We start from the raw sequence: 22,946 nt of genomic DNA, 5'->3' as shown, positions 1-22,946 counted from the left end.
TGTGCAAACCCGTAAGGAATAACAACAAATAAAAAAAAAATTCAAAAACATTAAAACATTCGAAATACAAAAACAATTAGAAGAAAGGAACATTAAATCGAATATCAACAATATAAATTCTATTTAATGTTTCATTGTTCTGTTTTAATGTTTTTAATATTTTACTACCAATCTAATTCCCTCAACCAATTCGAACGTTTTTTTTCCTAAGGAGAATATCCTGGATTGTATTAACTTCAATTAATCAGATCTATGAATCTTTTTTTTATTTTTAATTATTACTTCTAGCAACAACACTTGATGTGCAAACCCGTAAGGAATAACAACAAATTAAAAAAAAATTAAAAGCATTAAAACATTCGAAATACAAAAACAATTAGAACAAAAGAACATTAAATTGAATATCAACAACATAAATTCTATTTAATGTTTCTTTGTTCTGTTTTAATGTTTTTAATATTTTACTACCAATCTAATTCCCTCAACCAATTCGAACGTTTTTTTTCCTAAGGAAAGTATCCTGGATTGTATTAACTTCAATTAATCAGATCTATGAATCTTCTTTTTATTTTTTATTATTACTTCTAGCAACAACACTTGATGTGCAAACCCGTAAGGAACAACAACAAATTAAAAAAAAATAAAAGCATTAAAGCATTCGAAATACAAAAACAATTAGAACAAAGGAACATTAAATCGAATATCAACAATAGAAATTCTATTTAATGTTTCTTTGTTCTAATCGCATTTGCATTTCGAATGTTTTTACATCTTTAATTTTTTACTACTAATCTAATTCCTCATAAAATTCGAACATTTTTTTTTTTCTTCTAAAGAGAATCTCCTGGATTGTAATGGGGTTTGACCCTGGGGATCATTGATGTTTGTTGATGGTGTGAGAATATGCATTCCTTCCTCCCTCACGTGCATGCCTGTGGGTGCTTCTAAAGTAGGTGATGTTCGAGAACGCGCCCTCCTCAAAATAGAGCCGTCTAAGGGGGTCCCTCTCCCACGCCGACTGAACGATTCCCCCTCCATTTCATATTTGGTTGTGTGTGTACCCGAAATAGCGCTCCATCCTCCTTCAACCCTATATGGCAGAGGCAAGGAATCCTCCTTCGCTATCCCATTTTTAAAGCCCAGCACACACCTCGAAATCCTCACTCTCAACACTCTTGCAGCAACAGCAGCAGTTGTTTCTCTCTTCGCCGCTCCAAAGCCAACGGTAATTTGGATTAATACCCTATTGGATTAACCTTTTTTGTGAATGCAGTGCTCAAACCTGGATCATTAGGATTAATCGAACGTAGGATTTAAAATTTCCGAAATTAGTTAAGAATTTTTCTTTTTCAAAATTAAATTTCTGATCAATTAATATAGAATTCAAAGTTACGAATGAGCTTTTAAGGATTTTTTTAAACTTTGAGATTTGCCAGATCAAATTTCAGATTGAACTGTAAAAGAGTACGATTCTTAGTTTAAAATCTGCTTTTTCGTATTATTCTGTTAAAGATTTACCAAATTGTGATTAAGAATTTTTTTCCAAATTATATTTCTGATCAATTAATATAAGTATAGAATTCAAAGTTACGAATGAGCTTTTAAGAATTTTTTTCAGACTTCGCCAGAACAAATTTCTGATTGAACAGTAAAAAAATTCGATTCTAAGTTCAAAATCAGCTTTTTTCGCATTATTCAGTTAAAGATTTACCGAATTAAAATTCTGACTGAAGAATTAACGTATCGGATTTGAAATTCCAAAATTTTTTTTAATGACATTTCTTGTTACATGGAATTTCTCATTGAATAGGATTTTAAATACCGAGTGTTTTTTTTCCCGGTAGTTCTTGCCTTATTAAATTTCTAATTCTATAGTAAATATGTGGGGTTTGAAATTTCGAATTTTCCTTTTCTGAATTTTTAGTCTTAAAATTTGTGATTAAATTTTTGAAATTTTCTGATTGAATAGTGAAAGTATATGGTTCTAAGTGACGATTTTTTTCTTCTTCTTTTTTAAAGTTTAATTTAATTTATCAATCTAAACTTTTGATTGAGTAAAAGATTCAAAATTCTGAAATTCTTAATCGGACCATTTAGCCGACCCATCATCGGAATTTTAGAATTTGTTAAAATTTCAGATTGAGTTTAGCATTTAAAATTCCAAAATTTTCTTTTACGACTTATTACTTCCTTTGGATTTCCCAGTCTATCTTTTTTTGTGAATATTTTGAACCCGTGAAATCGTTGAAATTAAGTATAAGATTCGAAATTATTTTATTGCTCAATTTGGATTTGAAAATTTCGTGAGATTGTGCTATTGATTAAATGATTATTCAGAATAGTATAGCCTGTAAGATTAAATAAATATATATGTACATTTGCTTAGGTTGCCGAATTTTGCCATTAAGATTTGCAAAAGCCATTATTTGGTTCTCTGATTGATTTATAAATCGGAAACATTAAGATAAAATAAATAGAATTTAAATGTTTAAACTTCTTACGATAATTTCTGAAAACTTAATAGATTTCTCGATATTTCAAGTTTAATTAAACATTTCTGATTTTCGTTGCTGCCATTTATAGTATTCAAACTTAATATTAAAAACATTTTGAATTTCAACGAATCCGTTCGAAAAGTTTTTAATTCTTATCATTCGAATTTTTTTTTGTTGTTAAACAATTAACTGATTTTTTTAATAATATTTATTTTGTTGAAAGAAAGTTCGTGAATGATCCATTTAATCTTAATTAGTTAGAAAGTTGTACTAATGTATGGCAGCATTCCGGATATAAATCACATGACAAATTTAAAGAATCGAAAACTATTCTTTAGTCAAAATATGAGGATGGAATTCTTCTTTCGAAATATTCTTTAGTCAAAATATGCGGACGGAATTCTTCTTTCGAACTATTCTTTAGTTAAAATATGAGGATGGAATTCTTCTTTCGAACTATTCTTTAGTCAAAATATGCGGATCGAATTCTTCTTTCGAACTATTCTTTAGTTAAAATATGAGAATGGAATTCCTTCGAACTATTCTTTAGTCAAAAAATGAGGATCTATGGTTTGTGCACTAGAAGAGACAGTTTTTATTTTTTTACCAAACTATAATTTTGTATTACTGATTTCAGATAAGCCATGTGTGACGACGACGTTGCCGCTCTCGTAGTTGACAATGGTTCCGGTATGTGCAAAGCCGGATTCGCTGGAGATGATGCACCCCGAGCTGTCTTCCCCTCCATCGTTGGAAGGCCCAGACATCAGGTCAGTCTTTAAAAAATACTCCACTGCTATATTTAAATCATAAACTGTCTTAAAATTCAAAAAAATATTAGTTATACTGGTCTTACAATATTTAGAACATAAATTGTTAAGTTTTTAAAATTCAAATATTATTTGAAATTAAAAATGAATTTAAATTTTACTGGTCAAACAGTGTTTCATATTTTGAAAGTGAATCCTTTAATTTAGAAAAAAAGCCAGTGCAGTCTTATAAGACATTGCAATGTTATATTTAAATCACTGTCTTAAAATGCAAAAAAAAAAAAAAAAAAAAAAAAAAAAAAAATTACATTATACTCTTCTTACAATATTTAGACCATTAATTGTTAAGATTTTAAAATTCAAATATTAAGTATTATTGGAAGTTCAAAAATGAATTTAAATTTTATTAGTCTCACAATATTTCGTATTTTAAAAATAAACATCTAATCCTTTAAATTTAATGCATAAAACATCAGCAAAGCAGAAACGTAATATAAATTGAACTAGTCTCATAATTACAATGCTAGACAATATTTAATGCTAAAAAATAAATATAAATTGTACCAGTCTTGTTAAATTTAATACTGAACTATGCATGTAATTTAGGAAATAATTGTAAGCTTTTTTTGTCATACTATTTCAATATTTAATACTTAAAAATTAACACAATTTGTAAAAATCTATGACTGAAATATTTAACATTTAGCTTTCAAAAGTTAAACTGTTTTAGTTAAAATTTATACTGAAGAATACTTAATATTAAAAAATAATTGCAAATTATACTGAGACCAGTGACTTACACCAACAAGCTTCGCTTAATATTCATTTGCTGCTGGAAGTTTATTTGTCGCTAATTAAATTTAGAAGGAATAACAGGACGTGTGACGTAGGCTGTGGTACACCCAATTGAAAAGTCACCCCGAGGCAATATTGTTTGTCTCATAAACATTTTTAATAATATTAATCCAGATAGAAAAATTTCTCAATTTTAAAAGTTTTCAAACACTTATCCATTCCGATAATTCCTTAGAGCAAGTTAATAAAATTGTTATTTAGCTTGGAGTTTAAAGACACTTTCTTATCTGTCCATGATGCTAATAATTATGTTTCTCTTCAGGGTGTGATGGTCGGTATGGGTCAAAAGGACAGCTACGTAGGAGATGAAGCCCAGAGCAAGAGAGGTATCCTCACTCTCAAATACCCCATTGAACACGGTATCATCACCAACTGGGATGACATGGAAAAGATCTGGCATCACACCTTCTACAATGAACTCCGAGTAGCCCCCGAAGAACACCCCGTCCTTCTTACAGAAGCTCCCCTCAACCCCAAGGCTAACAGGGAAAAGATGACACAAATCATGTTTGAAACCTTCAACACTCCAGCTATGTACGTCGCCATCCAGGTACGGTAAACAGTTCTTTTTTCATTTTTTACAAAAACACCTTAATTTCACAACCACACATAAACTAAAGAAAATCAAATTAAAATACCTGTAACGGGTTAGTGTGAACCTTAAATCCAAAGCAAAAACTATTCTCATAAAAAATCAGTAACTCTCTGTTGTTCCATAAATTGTTCCATGCTTTCGTTTTTAATTTATCTCGTTTTAATTCATGCTTTTGCTAGCCAGATATTTTTAGACTCAATAACGGTAATTATAGCAGATTTTAAAGTTACCGGAATTTTAAATTTGAATTGAAGTAGCATTGATTTTTTAATTGAAGTATCATGCGAAAATTTTATTTTCTTGAATAATGTCAAGCAAAATTCAAAACACTTTAAGTAAAAATTAACCAGTAAATAAGAAGTTTAAGTTCAAAATGAAAACAGTTAAATAAATTATTGTTATTTTTAAATTATCTCTTTAAAAAATGTACTTATCAAAATATTTAAGCAAAAGTCGTACTCATTTTTCTAGTGTAAAAACAAAAATAATCTTGCAGAATAACAGAAAATAGTGTAAATTTTATAGAATTATTTTTTAAATTCTGAATCATAAATATTTACAAAGCGCAATTAAAATAATCCCTGAGAATCTCAGAAAACAGCTAATCTCTAGGAATCTCAGAAAACAATACAAATATTATCAAAGAATATTATTAAATATCTCATTTCAATAAAGCTCCTTTAAGTGCTCTTAATATAAAAATTATTGTGTTTAGTCTAAAATGAATATATAAAAAAGATAATTTTCAATTTTAAATGAAAGTTAAAAAATTAGAAATTGAAACTATAGTAATTTATTATAATCGGTAGCGCTTCTAACTGATGGCAAAAGTAAATTTATATTATATGTATTGATGGCAATAATAAATTGTTAATTTTTGAAACAGGCTGTATTGTCCCTCTACGCTTCCGGTAGGACCACCGGTATTGTGTTGGACTCTGGAGATGGTGTATCCCACACAGTACCCATCTATGAAGGTTATGCTCTTCCTCATGCCATCCTCCGTTTGGACTTGGCCGGCCGAGATCTCACTGATTACCTGATGAAAATCCTCACAGAACGTGGTTATTCTTTCGTCACAACAGCTGAGCGGGAAATCGTAAGAGACATCAAGGAGAAGCTTTGCTATGTCGCTTTGGACTTCGAGCAGGAAATGGCCACCGCCGCCTCCACATCCTCCCTCGAGAAGTCCTACGAGTTGCCTGATGGACAGGTCATCACCATCGGCAATGAGAGGTTCAGGTGCCCCGAAGCTCTCTTCCAACCATCCTTCTTGGGAATGGAATCTTGCGGTATCCATGAGACCACCTTCAATTCCATCATGAAGTGCGATATTGATATCCGTAAGGATCTCTATGCCAACACTGTACTCTCTGGTAAGTATCATATTCTATTTCAAATTAATTCTACTTTGCAATTCCCCTCTCTGAATCTTTTAGCCTTCATGAATTCTACTCTGTAATCATATGAAGATGAATCCCACAATTTAGCAATTTCAAATTTGTAACTTTTAGATATCGTCTGCTTAAGATGTACTTTAAAATTTTTTTAGTTATCATATTCCATGGAATTAATTTTAATACTACTTTGTATGCAGAGGAATTCCACTCTTTGAAACTTTTAGCTTTCACATGCTTGAGTCGAATTCCACTTTATAATCATATGAAGATGAATTCTACAATTTAGCAATTCCAACTTTGTAACTTATAGAAATCGTCTGTTTTAGATGTACTTATTACAATCGTCTGCTTAAGATGTACTTTTGAAATTTTTTTAGGTATCATATTCTATGGAGTTAATTTTAATTCTGCTTTGTATACAGATGGATTTCACTCTTTGAAACTTTTAGCGTTCATATGCTTGTGACGAATTCCACTCTGCAATAATATGAAAATGAATCCCACAATTTCGCAATTTTAACTTTATAACTTTTAGAATTCAATGTCTAAGATGTATTTACTACAAACGTCTGTTTAAGATATACTTTTAAAATTCACATCTGAAGATGTACTTTGGAGCTTTTAGAAATTATATGCCTAATGGCAAAAAGTTCTAAGTCGTCTGTATCTAAAAGTTCTAAATAGCAATCTTAAAAATAATTTGGCAATCGTAAACTTATCATATACGTATAGGTCGTAATTTTTAAATTTACCACGAATTCTATTTAGTAACTTTAAGCTATCATAAGCTTGTCATTATCTATAGTAAGTAATTTTATAAATTTATTATGCTAGTAGTTTTTGATAATCGTTTGTGAGTAATTTCTGGGAACAATTGATGATGATATCCATCAGTTAGTATAAAAATTATTCCTTTACCTAAATTGAAACAAGTTTCTTACTTCATTTTAAACTTTCTTTCTTAAATTGGTTAGTACATTTGATAAATACTTCGTTTCAACTAACACAAATTATTTCAAAACTACATTTTTTAATATGGCTAACATTAACTTTGTTTTCTACTTTCATTATACTGAAAATCGAAAAGATCACATTTTTCTTACAAATCATCAGCAAAAATTAAGCAGCCAGGGAATGGAGAGGCGTAATTTTATTGATTTCAAATGAAATATAAATGGTGTTTCTTAATTTTTTTTAATTCTATTTAAAATATCAATGTTTAAAATTTTTTTTCTTTCCTGAAAACATCCTTATTTAAATGCTGAAATTTTATATAATACTCCTATCGGTTGCCGTAGCTGTCAATTAGTAGGCTGTCCTATAGATAACCCCTATTTATTTATAGCATAGCTATCGTGCTAAAACTCAGAAATTTTAGTGATTTCAAGATTACTCAGTTATGAAATTTTTGAAAAATAATTTTGATTATAGATAATTTATGATGATTTAATTCTTCTCCTACAGGTGGCACCACCATGTACCCAGGTATTGCTGATCGTATGCAGAAGGAAATTACATCTCTTGCCCCAAGCACCATGAAGATCAAGATCATTGCACCACCTGAGAGGAAATACTCCGTATGGATCGGAGGTTCCATCTTAGCCTCACTCTCCACCTTCCAACAGATGTGGATCTCAAAGCAGGAGTACGATGAGTCTGGACCATCCATTGTCCACCGCAAGTGCTTCTAAACAGAACTTGTATTTAATTACGTGCGTAAATAATCAATCAAAAAACTGCTCAGTGTTTATCCTGCTGTTTTTTTTTCTTCAAGAGAACAACTGTCCTTCGATGATGCTGTATAATAAAGTTTATTTATTAATCTAATTGAAGATGAGGTGATATTTATTATTTCATTTGTAAGAACTATTTAAGTTATTCTTTTCAGGAAACAGCAGTTTGTTCGTGTTGGCGAGACTTTTAACTGACTTGATATAAAAGAAATATGTTATACATTTTTTAAACTGATCAAACCATTTTTAAAATAGTACTTATATATACATATATATAAAAATAATATTTTAAATAAAATTATTTATCTTGAAATTTGTTTTATTTTGAATGTTCCACACATGCAACAGAAGTCAAAAATGGAGTATTAAATGAGCTAATACTTGATATTTCAGGATTTCAATTTTTCTAAATTTAAAGAGAGTAAAGGAAACTAGATTAGGGTTTTAGAAATAAAACTAAATTATTTTTAAAAATAGTTTTAAGATGTTTATTCTTCACCAGTTTTTATGACAAATTTCAAATTAGATAAATTAATTTTTCAACTTTAAATTCTAAACAAAATACATTTTAAGTTTAAAACAAAAAAATTCTTATGAGAAGAAGAAAAAAATGCAGAGTGATAGTTTTAAATTGATGAAAGCCATTTTTTTACACTTAGCAATTTATAGTTTTTTTTTAAAACTTATATTCCATATAATTATTACAAGTTTGCATTTGAAATTTCGTGTAAATCTTGGATCTTCAACTTGGTGGCATTGTAGAAGCATGCGTTTCTACTATCCTTAATATAGCCGTGTAAAGCTGAAGTGAAATTGTCAACATTCTTATCATATTTCTCATAAAGAATATGCTTAAATTAACTTTTAAATTCTGCATAACTTAAATATAAATAATTAGTTACATTAAATCGATTAACTAGCTGCACTAAAAGTGCATTAATACTCATAATTTATTAAAAAACAGGTTATCAAAGTTAGAAACAGAGCAAATTTTTTAAAGCAAACTATTCCGAAAATGGCTAATTACCGAAATCATTTTCTAAATTTTAATTTAAACTGTTGTGGTTCGTAGTGTTTTAAAAAGACTTGAACATCAGAAACATGAAGGCATAACTTAAATATGAATAATTAGTTATATTGAACGTGCATTAATATGCATAATTTATTGAAAAAACAGTTTATCAATGTCAGAAATAGAACACATTTTTTAAAGCAAACGATTCTAAATATGGCTAATTTCCGCAATCATTTTCGAATTTTTAATTTAAACTGTTGTGGTTTCTGTTGTTTTTATAGGACATCAAGCAGCTTTTTAACAAACTATTCTATAGCAACGCTGCAGCAATAAATTTGAAAACTTCTTTTAACTTAAAGGCATACGGATGCACTAGTACAGTTACTGAAAAAAGTGTATTTATATATTAAAGTGAATCAGTTTATTAAAAGCAATAAAGGGGAAAAAGGTCATGCTTTTTCGAGCAAACAATTCTACAAATAACAATTTTTGTTTTTGATAAAAGAAATAGCTTTTTGAGTAGTATCTATTTTAATAGTAACAATACTGAGCTAAATTTGAAAACTGATAAGAAAATTTCTAATTAAACAAGAATTAATGATAAATATTAATTAAAAAACATTCAATAAGGCGTTTTATTATGTTTCTCATAGAAAATATAAATATTGAGCTTGCTTTAAATTTCAACATTAGGCACAATGTCAAACCTGTCAAGGTTTCTTATAACATAAATAAGTAAAGTGATACATTTTACACGAAAATGACAAAAAACTTAATTTTTTAAAAATATATTTTAAAATCTTGTCAACAGCAGTTTTCGTTGCAAGCAGGACTAATACACATACATTACTAATACATACCACTCAAAGCATGCAAATGTTTCCAATGTCACATTTACCATTACATTTGGACAATACCATCTTTACGCATGGACACACCCGGGCAGTGCCATGCACTCAGGGGTTCCTTGAGAATCTTTCTTTTTATAAATTGTATTAAAAAAAAATCTAAGAATAAACAACATTGGCCTATATATTTTTTAAAATAAATTCTATTATATAAAGTGTGAATTTTTTTCTCTACAAATAGTGATTGATTATCACGCATCAATAATTTGAATAGTTTGTCACCAAGCATCAATAATTTGAATAGTTTGTCACCAATTTGTTTTTCTACATTTCAATAAAAATTTTTAGGTACTTAAGATTTGACAACTGTTTAGTTTGACAAAATAATTAATACCTTCTTATTTTTTTTAAATTTGTTGTATCGTTATGTTTATTTAATTTAATTATTTTAATTAACTTCCATGGTTATGAAAATTATTTTATTACAACTGGTTGCTTTTCTATGTTTTTTTTTTTTTAAATAATGCATAGTTTAAAAATGCTTCATTTCAGTTTATGGGGTAATCATAATATGTTTAAATTTGTTAAAATCATAGCATCACATCTGAGGAATGATTTATTTTTATGTATGTGAAGTTTTTTAGTTAGTTCTTAAACATTATAAGATGTTATAGGGGTCTGAAAAATTTTTGTGCCCGGGGGGGGGGCTGCATGCTATTAAGACTGCTTGGGGAAACAAATCAATTTAAGATTTATCCATCCGTGCTGATGCCAGTTCTTGTTGCAGTATGATAATAATATTGGCGCGATAGTGTAGAGCAAAAAAGGCTATAAGATGTAAGAGTCCACACAAGATCGTCAAGCCAGCTGTAACCCACTGTTGCAGATTTCTTCTATCACGGATTGTATCTTGGCAACACTGGAAAAATGAAGAATAAAAAAAGGTTTGTCAACATTCAAGTGTAATGAACGAAAGACAATGACATTCAACTTACAAATTAAGCAATGTGATTGTCAGCGAAACGAGCCGATTCGACAGCTTATCTACAAACCATTTTAAAGTAAATAATCATAAATGTTTTTTTTTTAAATGGTGGGTACTTGGGTCTATTTCCCATTGGTGTAAAAAAATGCCAGAATTGCTACTCTCTTATCGTTACAGTTCGTGGAGAACTTTTCGATGGAACTAATCCTCATCTACGTTACATGGAGAGAAAAACCACGGGAAACTCCCAAGGTTAGCCTGATGGCGAGGGGACTCTAATACATGATTCGTCTGCCACTGAGGGTATTTTACGTCAGCGCTGTGGTCGGTGTGAGCCGGGTGCGGAATTCGAACCAGCCAGCCATTGCCGGGATTTGGAACCGGTTCACCTCATTGGGAGGCGAGCACTCTATTCTCTGAGCCCCCACGGCTTAAGTTTATAAGTATTACTTTTCGCTTCAGTTTCTTTTTTTTTTTTGGATTATTCATTTGGTAAAGATTATAACTGGTAAAGATTCTCCACAACCTTCTTTAGATTAACGAGAAGATCGCCAGATTTTTGCCTGTATTACTGGGAAAAGAAAAAAAAAAGAATTTTTTTTCTTCTTCGAATTTCATCCTCCAAAATGAACAGCTTTACAATTCTAATTTGCAATATATTTTTACCCCTTTCAAAAAGCATACTATCCTTTTATTTTATATAAAAACATTAATGGCCCTTGAATTGAGGTATTTAGCGTTGAAGGGCAGCAATTAAATAGTCATGTAAAGGCTTATGCTATTTTTTAAGTCTATAATTTTCTCTCTTTCTTTCTATTTCATCTATATGATAAAATAGAAAACAAGATTTTCAGATTTTCAACAGTAAAAATAAATTAAAAAAATAATAATAATAAATTCTGATAACTATGTAATGAAATATCGAATATCAACTGCTTACAATATGATGCGTGTTACTACCTACCTACCAAAAATTCGAATTGTTTCTACAATTTAATGCGAGGTCCGTTTTTGCTGCATTTGTGTTATTAACCATTTGAGTCCCAAGCATCGTGTTGTTGAGATTTTATGTCGAGAAAACCAAGTACATTTCGAACATTGTGGACAACTGACCGTGCATTACCGATTGTCGAAGTGGCGCGCTCAGATTTGCTGAAGCAAGTACATCACACAGCACCTTTTAATGTAAATAGTACACTTTGCAATATGTAAAATAATACTATAATAATGCAATAATACATTGCAAAATAAATTTTTTTATTTCATTTTTATCACTCTCCTTGGAAGTATTCAAAATGCGTTATCTTTTGCACTTTACAGGAACAATTTAGTCGTCACCGTCGTCAATATGATCACATGGATTTGCGATTATGCTCATGGATTTTCCTTTTCGATTCATTCTACTTTTTGGGGGATGCACCAAATTTAAAAAAAGGTAAACAGTAAATCTAGATTAATTTTTTACTTACTTTTTGCGTTGCTTCGTCGAATCAGTTTGAAACACACAATTATTTACAATGAGAAACACTTAAGCAAGAATACGTCTAATCGCTTTGCAAACTGTGATGGAGCGATGAGAAAAAGACGCGTTGTTGTTGACGTATGTCATTAAGGCAGAGGGAGTGCGATTGTTCTTGTTTTCCAGTGGCGCCATCTATGGACAAGAATTCGACTTCTGCCACACCCATACGTCACACCCGTTACCTGGTAAAAGACGCGTTAACTGACAAATACAAGAAGAGCTATTGCTCCGATTGGGATTAATCGATATGAAATAAACAGAGTGCTATCGCGCCGCTGGTATTTCTCGACATAAAAGAAAACAAGCGCTGTCACGTTGCTTGGGTGTTTTCGTACTCATTTAGAGAAAGCGTTGTTTGGGATTCTTCGACAGTGCTTTTTATACCTCTTGGGGCTCAAACGGTTAATTAAGCCTTGACAGGGATAGATAAAAAGCTTTATATTTTTACCTGCTGATACAAATTGCGAAGATCAGTGACGTCATAAAATGGTGGAACTCCGATTTCGCATCCCGGTACACTGCAGCAGGATTCGGGAACTACAAGATTCGAATGTTTCTTCCTTTCTGCTTTCCACCAGGGAGTCTCGAACCAGTCTTTGTAGGATTTCGATCCGCAGCATTTGTTCTGACATCAAACGAGATATGTTTAAGTTTCATGCGTTCAAAAAATAAACAAACGAACTTTGCAATTCGTTTGGTGGTTTATTGTCAGTAAATGGATGTAGGTAGGTATTTTATTTACGTCGCACTAGAGCAGCACAATGAGCTATTGGCGACGGTCAGGGAAACATCTCTGAAGATGATATGTAGACATGCCATTCTGATCCTCTGCTGAGGGGATTTCTCCCCTGTTTTGGTAACCCGACGACCTGCGCGCGAAGTCGTTCACTTTACGGTAGGGCAGTTTAACAAGGACCGGTACCGCGTGACCTCGGTTCCTACGCAGGCTGATCAAAGTGGTCATGCACCCACTTACTGACCGCAGCCAGTGATGCTCGACTTCGGTGTTCAACTGGGAACCATGTCTTCACGATCTGTCCACTGCGGGACCTTTGTAAATGGAATAAACATTCCCCACTCTCCAGTCGTTTCTCCTCTCTGTTACCATGGTTTCGGTAAATCTTGCCTTTTTACTTATTCCAGTACGTTTCAGTAAAAACTGGGAATACACAGACGCGGAAGGAGGGAAGATTTGACGAAGAAATGATAATGGAAAGTGGGGAAATCGTATAAGCGCAAGGCACTCATTTTATTTAAGACGAGTATAGTAAAAGTACCATCGTAAGAAATGATAGTACATTGCAAGTAGAGTATAATAAAAGAAAAATACAGAAACCCCCTCCTCCCCAAAAAAATGCTAGAGTTAGGATACTTGGATTGAATTCAGAAACAAAACGTACTTTATAATTTCTAATTTGTGTGTATGAAGTTTTTTTCAACCAATTTATTTTATTTATAACGCGAAATAAAATTATTAAATAAACGAAGAAATAAACATATTTTTTTCATTCTTCTTTCCTTACCATTAACTAAATATAACTATTGATTTAAATGTGGATTACAATTTGTTTTTAAACAATTTGTTAGATTTTCTAGAAATAATTTTCAATAAAAATTTTTTTTCGAAAAATTATTCCGATAATCCGAAAAAGTTTGTGTCCTGGACCTCGAAATCTGTAAATCAGTTCCAGATTTCTCAATGCTTTCTTTCCTCAATTGAAATTCGAACGAAAGCAACAGCTGATCATAAAAATTAGGATTTTTCAGAACACTTATTATGTTTTCATATAACATTTAACGATTTTTTTTAAAGTTTTATTTCCAATGCGTCGATTCATTTCGTCGATTCAGGCATTTACGGGGTAAATGTTTTGGCCACTCTTTCTGGTGCACCCTATTAGGTGGGCCAGCGTTGCTCCTACNTTGTAACAAAAAAGTACACTATTAAACTCTCAGAAAAATCAGTTCAACGTTGAAGAAAAATATCAACACTTTGACTCAGGTGATCGAGAGCTCACTTCCGAATGAAATGCTCCCAAGTTCCAATTCTAGAGATTGCTGGTGGATTTGAATTCTGGCCCCAGTGCTGACCACAGCGTCAACAGCGCTGACTTAAAACATTCTTAGCGGTAGACGGATCATGGGTTAGAATGCGCTTGCCGTAAGGCTAGTAGTGGGAGCGTTTCGTGGTTTACCTCTCCATGTAACAAAAATGCAAGTTAGTTCCATCAAAAAAGTTCCTCTACGATGGCTAGTATGTTCCAGTACTTGACTCAGGATTGGGATCAGAATTATATGGTGACGGAGTCGAGCACTGATAATCGTATAAGAAAGACTGGGTCTGTTCACATGGTAGACTTCAAGTTCTAGTTCATTTACGTCGCACTAGAGCTGTACAATGGGCTATTGGCGACGGTCTGGGAAACATCTCTGAGGATGATCCGAAGACATGCCATCAAAATTTTGATCCTCTGCAGAGGGGATGGCACCCCCGCTTCGGTAGCCCAACGACCTGCACGCGAAGTCAAGCACTTTACGGTAGAACAATTTAACGAGGACCAATACCGCACACCCTCGGTCCCTACGCAGACTGATCCGAGTGGTCACCCACCAGCACACTGACCGCAGCCAGTGATGCTTAACTTCGGTGTTCACATGGTAGAATCCACATTAAATTTTTTATTGGTTTGGTTGTCATCTGTATAAAATTGATATAAGTCATAAATGTATTGTTTTCCTATAAATATTTTTGCATCCCTAATTTAAAGGTATTTACTTGTACTCTTATTACGTTTTTAATTTTGTTTGTTTTTTAAATTAAGAGTTTAAGAGGACTATTATTATTATTATTATTATTAGAAAAACGTAATTCTTCGTTACATATTGAGATAAAGTTAGCTAAATCAGTGCCCGCTCTTATTAAACATTTTACAATTATTATTTTTTGGTGCTAATTACATTAATATTCTAACTAGTGGGCTGCGCCCCATGCTCGCTAACTCTCGCCAACCCCCGAAAATTGCTACGCAATCTTATATGGTTTGCTTCGCTCGCTACTGACTTAGGTACATTGCAAATGCACAAAATTCTAAGAATTCAAAACAATCATTCAAATCCATATAACAACTTTAAAAAAAATTACATCTTTTAATAAATACTAAGTCATTAAAATAAATTTGAATTCAAATAAATGACATGTAATTCGTTAAACCTATCAGAAATGTGCTATAGTATAAAATCTTAAGATAAAATTTCTAAAACTGATATCTCTTCAAAAAGGTTAAAATTTTGGCTATAGTTAATCGTGAAATAAATTTGTAAAATTCGTGAAAAAAAGCGCTTTTAACGAAATACTAAAATAGAGATCTATCGACAAAGACTACTCATTTCTGCCTAGCTTAATAGTATGAGATTGCTGCAGTTGATAGTGTGATAGCTGACACTTGGTAAGAATGCTCTCTCTGGTTATTTCAGTTTCCGTTTTTAAAAGCGCTATATGTTGAGCCACCTCAGCTAGATGTGGCATGTGACATTTTTCGCGGCAATCATTGGTCGATTTTCCAGCGTTGCCATTCGGGGAGTTGTAATGAGGCTTTTTTTTGTCGCCGTGTAAGATAAATATATATATAGATATGAATTATAGTTAAAGAAAATCGTTTAATGATTCAGAACTTAACTTTCAGTTTCATGCACAAGGTGATGAGTGGAAACATTGTATTGAAAATATATCTGTCTGTTTGGCAAGCGAATATATTAAATTACACTTGTGAACTCACAAATTTGTTACAACATTATGCTTTTAATTATAAATGTTATTTTAAAAACTGATTTATGTCCACTAATATGTTTTAATAGCATCACAAGAGAAATATTTGAACGTGGGGTGTGATGGCACAAGTGTTCTCATACACATTTAGTTGAATAATTTCAACTGTTTTGTGCCAAGAAACAATTATTGCGTAGCAATCATCGGAGTTGGTGAGAGTTAGTGAATTGGGGGCTTAGCCCACTTTTGGTAAGTCATGCAGTGGACTGATCATAAAGACACGGTTCCCAGTAGAACACCCAAGTCAAGCATCACTGGCTACGGTCAGTGTGCGGGTGGGTGACCACTTGGATCAGTATGCGTAGAGACCGAGGGTGTGCGGTATTGGTCCTCATTAAACTGTGCTACCGTAAAGTGCTCGACTTAGCGCGCAGGTCGTCGGGCTACCGACGCGGGGGTGCCATCCCCTCCGCAGAGAATCAAAATTGGGATGGCATGTCTTCGGATCATCCTCCGCGATGTTTCCCAGACCGTCGCCAATAGCCCATTGTGCAGCTCTAGTGCGACGAGTTTTTTTCCATTTTTTTCCTAACTCGAATTCAACTTTTATTAAAAAATTAAAACTCTCCCTCAATTCATTTTTTTGTTAATTTTTTTTCTTGATAAGAAAAGTTTGAAAATAGGGGTCTTTTAATGTATTAAGTAAATATGTTGCTCATTCCCTTAGCCTCAAAAAAATAAATAAATGAGAAAATTACAAACCCCTCTCTCTTGTCCATGGGCGGATCGTGAATTTGTGGGGCCCTGGGCTGAAACTACTTTGGGGCCCTAATAGCCATTTTGTCAAAAAACTGTTTTCTATAGTGATGTAGATAAGTATATAGAAAAAAATAGAACAATAAAATAATTTTATTTATTTTTATTTGTCTATACAAACAGCAACTGTACAACATTATTGCAAAAGAAATTGACAGGTTATGTATAGTTATGTTACATAAATTATAAAGCAACCTTTCTGCATTTTTCTGCTGCAGATTTCTTTATTTGCTCATCACATTGTAAGTCCTTCGTTAAATCACAATTTATGGAAAGAACTGATAAATGATTTAGTCGAAGGTTCGACATTGTTGTCCTACATTTGTTTTCTAAATATGACATCCTGGAAAAAGAGCGCTCAGCTTCACAGCTAGTGATTGGCAAAAGTTAAAAAAATCCTTAAGATTGTGTAGCAATTTGGGAAAACGTCAACAAATTTCTTTTCATAAATTAGCATAAAAATTTGACTGCAAGAGGTGTAAGACTCTAGCTTAGACTGAAGTAAATAAGATTTTAACTGAATGCACTCATTCACTAAATGCTCGTCTACGCCATCTGGATAATAATCAACAATATTACGTACACTTTCCAGATCTATGTTTTCCATATTTTTGTCTTGCAAATCCATTAAAAATTGGAATTTCTTGCTATACATCTCATAGACTTGGCTCCTTTTGTTTAAATCCATAATCAGCTTATCCCACGCAACGTTTAGCGTGTCTCTTTTAAATTCTTCTGCGCCGTATACTGAGAGTTTATCTGTAGACTTATCTGAAAATTTTGGAGTAATGCGTCTCTTGTTTATGTCATTGTAGTCTATTCCCACACTAGTACTTAATTTTTTAGCTTTCTCTTCGTAGTCCTTTATCTTCTGATCTGATTGGTGCCTTATGTTGCTCACGAAGTCCTTTAATGATACAATTAACTTGCTGCCTTCACGTGTCAACCACACAACTCATGTTCATTAGAATTTTCATGATTTTCTTAACAAGCTCCTATGTGTTTTCAATCAAAAGATCAGGTTGTGCATTGAGAAGGGATTTTAGAAAAAGTTTGCAAGTCAAACAATAAACAGTACCAACCCTGGTTGAATAATATAACCAAAATCTTTCCAGTGCGATTGACCATTTTTCATTTTCTTAATGAAATACGTATTTGAAAATTTTCTGTTTTGTTCTTTGTATTTCTTTATTGAAGCTGATTATATATTTTTCGGATCTTTATTTTAAAAGTCAGTCATTTCATGTGAGAGTATGTCATTAATAAAATCATTATTTAGCAATTCTGGCCACAAGCCCACGTCAACATATTTCTCAAACTTAATATTATCTAAATTTCTTTCCGCCTCGGTATTACCGCCCTCTTGCTGAACACCAATATAGTTTTCAGTGGGATCAGAGGGTTTATGGTAGTCAAGACAGTAATTAGTAAACTCAACAAGTTTGTCATTGACGATGAGAACAGAAGTGCGGAAAAAAAATTACGTCGGGCGTTAAGCGGCGCTGCGGAAGTCCGCCGTAATAGACGCGAAAAAATACACTGACCAAAAACAAGCAACGGGTAATTCCCCGTTCCGTTCGATAGACGCGCACATGCATGGGTTGATTGATCTCAGGGTTGCCAACCTTATAATTTTTTTTTTAATATTAGATATTTTTTTTAATTCAAAATATCACCTATTGTTTTCAGAGGGGACTGGGGCCCTTTGTTTTCACGGGGCCCTGGGCTGCAGCCCAAAAAGCCCTTATGTAGATCCGCCCCTGCTCTTGTCATAAATGAGCATTTTATTTGATATACATTATTAGAAAATTAGTTTTCACCAGAATTGTTTACTTTCTACCTTAATAGAGGGCAGCACTATTTCTTTCTGCCTTCATTCTAATTTGGAAAATTAAGTCTTTTTTTTTTTTCAGAGATGTAATGTTCGAAATGTTTTCTCTCTCCTTCAATATGTCTTCAATATCTTCTTCAAATATTTAAACATATTTGTTTTTATATCTGATGTACTGCATAATTTCTTTGTATCCAAATGAACTGGCTATAATTTCAAATTATTTTGTAATTACTTAATCTTTTAAAAAATAATTACGAATTATAGGAATCATTGTGATTTTTCACCTATTTTTCCACAATATCCCAATAATTGTTATTTAGTAAAGTTTTAAATTTTTCTCTTAAATAGTTATTTTACTCGTTAAATTATGATTAAGCATGACACTGACGTCAAAATAGTCTCATTTTAATAATAAAGGTATTATTTCTTCTGTACCTATTATTCGAACTATTTTTCGAATATCACGGGTGTTATGCACGAAAATGAAGAAAAGAAGAAATAGCTGTCCCCCATTCTGCCAGAATATGTACCGAAGAAGTTAATGTGTTTCAGCAAAATAATTTAGTTGGATCCAACGTATTTTTAAATCCTCTTTATAAACATGAACTCAGTGGGGTGACAGCTCATGGAGGGCCAAGGCCTACTGAGCCCATCTCAGTTTCCTTGACTTCAGGTTTTGGGTGCAAGAGCAGATGTTCCAGTAGGGTGGTCAACCAACATCGGAACCCCCAGTGTTTATTCCCCAAGCTGGCATTAATGACCCACTGAAGGGATGAAAGGCTGAGTCAACCTTGTCCGACCCGAGGATTGAACCAAGGACCCGTGGCACAAGATCGCGAAGCCTTATCACTCAGTCACCTAGCGTCCAAATCTTCTTTATACAGAATATAATATAGATCCAAGAAAAATGTTTTATTGCGTTTGATAATAACGCGTCAGTGGTCTCAATGCTAGTATCAAATTGAGCTGACCACGTGCTCCAAGACACCAATGTCTTAAATAACTGTTTAATTAAGTATGATAATTTCCACCCTTTTATTTTAGACTAAATATCACAGTTCAGCAGAGGACTGATCGTTAAGACACGGTTCCCAGCAGATCACCGAAGTCAAGCATCACTCGCTGCGGTCAGTGTGCAGGTGGATGACCACTTGGATTAGTCTGCGTAGGGACCGAGTGAGTGCGGTATTGGTCCTTGATAAGCTGTTCTACCGTAAAGTGCTCGACTTCGCGTGCAGGTCGTCAGTCTACCGAAGTGGGGCGCCATCCCATCTGCAGAGGATCAAAATTGTGATGGTATGTCTTCGGATCATCCTCAGGGATGTTTCCCAGACCGTCGCCAATAGCCCATTGTGCAGCTTTAGGGCGACGTAAATGAACTACAACTACAACAACAAATATCACACTTTTTAATTTAAGATGCTCATATTGTCTTGTGTATACACATGAATTGTGGCATTTGTAAGGATATTTGATAATTTTTTTAAAATTATCGTAGAAAAGGATGGTGGGTTTGAAATGTTGTGTCTCTGCTAAATTTGTTATGAGTCTGTTTTGTGTATCTGTAGCACTGTCAATAAATAAATTTTGAGGTGCTAGCTGATCGACTTTGTGGCAAGAATTCATACGTTTTTAGAGACTAATATATTGGTGGCAGCGTTGGCACGAGCAAATAAACACAGTCTCTTCTTAACGAAAAAAGTAACTTAGGGGTAAGTACTTTTTCTACCTGAAAAGTGCCTTAGTATTTGAAATTAAGCTTGGTGTCAGCGCTAAGAAATGGCTAAGACTCCAGCTGTCAATGAGCCCACTTTATCCGTTTTCCCCTATGCTTGAAACTGTATTAAATAAATAGAGAAAACAAATCCCAAAAAGTAAGTAACTTGTTGACGGTTTTATGAATCGTTTCAAAGAATTGTGTAACTAGATTCTGTGAAATTATTATTCGAGATTGTTTGAAATAAGAATACGTGAATCTATTAGATTATAATGTTCTGCTTACGAGATTTTTTCTTAAAGTACAATATTCTATTGAATTAGCATACGAGATTCATATGAATTGGTATGCGAGATTCCGTTAAATTAAAATAGTTTGTTGAATTATGCATAAAGTCTGTTAAATTATAAATAGTGAAAATAAATATCAATAATTACATAATTTGTTAATTTTTTTAGGAACAATTTTGAAGAATTGTGTGACCAGATTCTGTAAAATTATTATACGAGATTAAATAAGAATACGAGATTCTATTAAATTATAATGTTCTGTTAAGAAAGAATATGAGATGGTACTAAATTTTAATATTCTGTTATATTAGAATATGAAATTCTGCTAAATAGGTATCTGAGACTCTGTTGAATTAGAATACAAAATTCTGTTAAATTAGAAAAGTCACTGAAATTCTAATATTCTGAATAAGAATACGAAATTCTGTTTAATTATAATATTCTGTTAAATTTGAATATGAATTCTGCTAAATCTGAATACAAGATTATGCTAAATTAGAATGCGGGATTATGTTAAATTTGAATATTCTGTTAAATAAGAATACGAGATTCTGTTAAATTATAGTATTCTGTTAAAATGGAATACGAGATTCTGTTAAATAAAAATATGAGATTTCGTTAAAGTATTAAGCGAGAACGTTTATTAAACGAGAATAATTATTAGAACAATTTTTATTGATTAATAACAAGAAGAGAAAGGACATTTTTCTCTTACTTTTTCTTGTATTTGAAAGAACTTAATTCGATCATCAGATGCTTCTTGCATCAGAAATAAAGAATCATTTCGAAGCGCCTAGAAATAAAATGGATGCCTATCTCTTATAAAAAGAAGTGTAATGTACTAAATATATTTTCAATAATTTAATTAATTGAGGAATTCTTGCACAATATTGCGTAAGTTTAGCTCCTGGAAAGTGGTAGCATTTTTTTTAAGGAAAACGTCTCCTTTTTCTTTCTTTTTTTCTACAACTTAATACTACCAATTTTAGGGCGATCATAAAGGACTTCCCATACAAATGGACCTCCAGTAGCCTATCTACTTGACCAAACGAAATAAAATATTCTATGGTGATATTTAAGGAAAGCAACTTTGTTGTTGTTGACGTTTACCAGTTAAGGCAGAAGGGTGCGATTGTTTTTTTTCCAGTGGCGCCATCTATGACCAAAAGTTATATTGACATTGCGATGATTGAAAATAAACTCTCACAGTTACAGCTACAGTGAACAAATTTCTAAATTTTTAAGTGGCGACTTCAACTTTTCGTCATTAAAACGTGATTTAAAGAAAACGTGATTGCAAAGTATTCAAAAATGTAGGTAGAATTGGAATGATAGTTTTAGCGCGAAATACTGAGATAAAAAGAGCGAGAAATAGCAATGAAATCACGGAGATTTCATGTCAGAACTCGTTCAGTAGAACTAAAGGGTTAACACATCGAAAACGTATAAAATTCTCCTTCCTTAATCCCTGCCAAAAGCGGCCATTTTTTTATGTTAAAAGTATCGTTCCAACGCCATTTTCTGTATTTTACTGTGAAGATCACGTTTCGATTAAAAAATATTGGTGCCGCCATTCGAAAATTTCAAAATTCGAGTGGTAACAGGTCAGTGGATGGTTGACTGAATATAAACAATAACAAGCTTCCTGAAACCGGAAGGAATTTAGAAAACTTCTGGTGTATCCCTCCGCTTATGTTATGCTTACGAGGCAATGTGTGAACAGGCTTAAGGTTCTAGGAAATTTCATCATTGTGATTTCAATTTAAATTTACACGTAATTTTACCATTCATAAGAGTTTTCTGTCGTTCATATTTTGTCAGGTCGTGAGTCCAAAATAAATTTAAGAAAATTAACATTACACCATAAATAATGTGTAAGATCAGCCATGTTTTGAGTGTTATCCCTTATTTGGGTATAATTAGTGTAAAATAGCGCCATCTGCTATTTTTTGGGTAGCACCATAGCAAGCTAGGTGAGTTTTCCAAATTTATTTGTTGCTTGCTGCCTTGAAAGTTAAATTGAAAGAACGCGTTAGATTGAGAACACTAAAAGCATAATAATATTAGATGGCGCGCTTTTTCAAGCTCAGGCGAAACACAAGCATTTACCTTCCAATGAGTGAACAGGGTTTCGAATCCAGCGATGGTTGGTCGATACGAATCTGCATCTGGCATGCACCGACCACAGTGCTGACGTGAAATATTCACAATGGTTAGCCCTTTGCCATCAGGCTAACCCTGGGAGGTTCTCGTGGTTTTCTCGTGGTTATATATATATATATAATACAAAATTCTGTTAAATTAG

At 32.6% G+C, this 22,946-nt stretch overlaps 2 protein-coding genes across 2 annotated transcripts in view; one reads left to right on the top strand and one right to left on the bottom strand.

Annotated features, from left to right (window-relative positions):
- The first annotated feature begins 1,005 nt into the window (after positions 1-1,005).
- LOC107454166 (actin, clone 403) lies at positions 1,006-7,947 on the top strand. The gene is made up of 5 exons (XM_016071249.3): positions 1,006-1,225; positions 3,133-3,265; positions 4,383-4,670; positions 5,602-6,091; positions 7,580-7,947. The coding sequence occupies exons 2-5, from the start codon at positions 3,140-3,142 to the stop codon at positions 7,804-7,806; spliced, it is 1,131 nt and encodes a 376-aa protein (XP_015926735.1). The 5' UTR covers positions 1,006-1,225; positions 3,133-3,139; the 3' UTR covers positions 7,807-7,947.
- A 2,475-nt stretch (positions 7,948-10,422) lies between these two features.
- LOC139425935 (CD151 antigen-like) overlaps positions 10,423-22,946 on the bottom strand; it is a 17,498-nt gene continuing 4,974 nt past the window's right edge. Inside the window, exons 3-5 of the mRNA XM_071182785.1 lie at positions 21,357-21,434; positions 12,667-12,843; positions 10,423-10,630 (exon numbers count right to left, since the gene is read on the bottom strand). Of these exons, the coding sequence (XP_071038886.1) occupies positions 10,457-10,630; positions 12,667-12,843; positions 21,357-21,434 (429 nt within the window). The 3' untranslated portion in view covers positions 10,423-10,456. The remainder of the gene's footprint in view (positions 10,631-12,666; positions 12,844-21,356; positions 21,435-22,946) is intronic.

This window comes from Parasteatoda tepidariorum, chromosome 6 (genome assembly GCF_043381705.1).
Source record: "Parasteatoda tepidariorum isolate YZ-2023 chromosome 6, CAS_Ptep_4.0, whole genome shotgun sequence".
NCBI lineage: Eukaryota > Metazoa > Arthropoda > Arachnida > Araneae > Theridiidae > Parasteatoda > Parasteatoda tepidariorum.
This window is presented reverse-complemented; position numbering and strand designations above follow the sequence as displayed.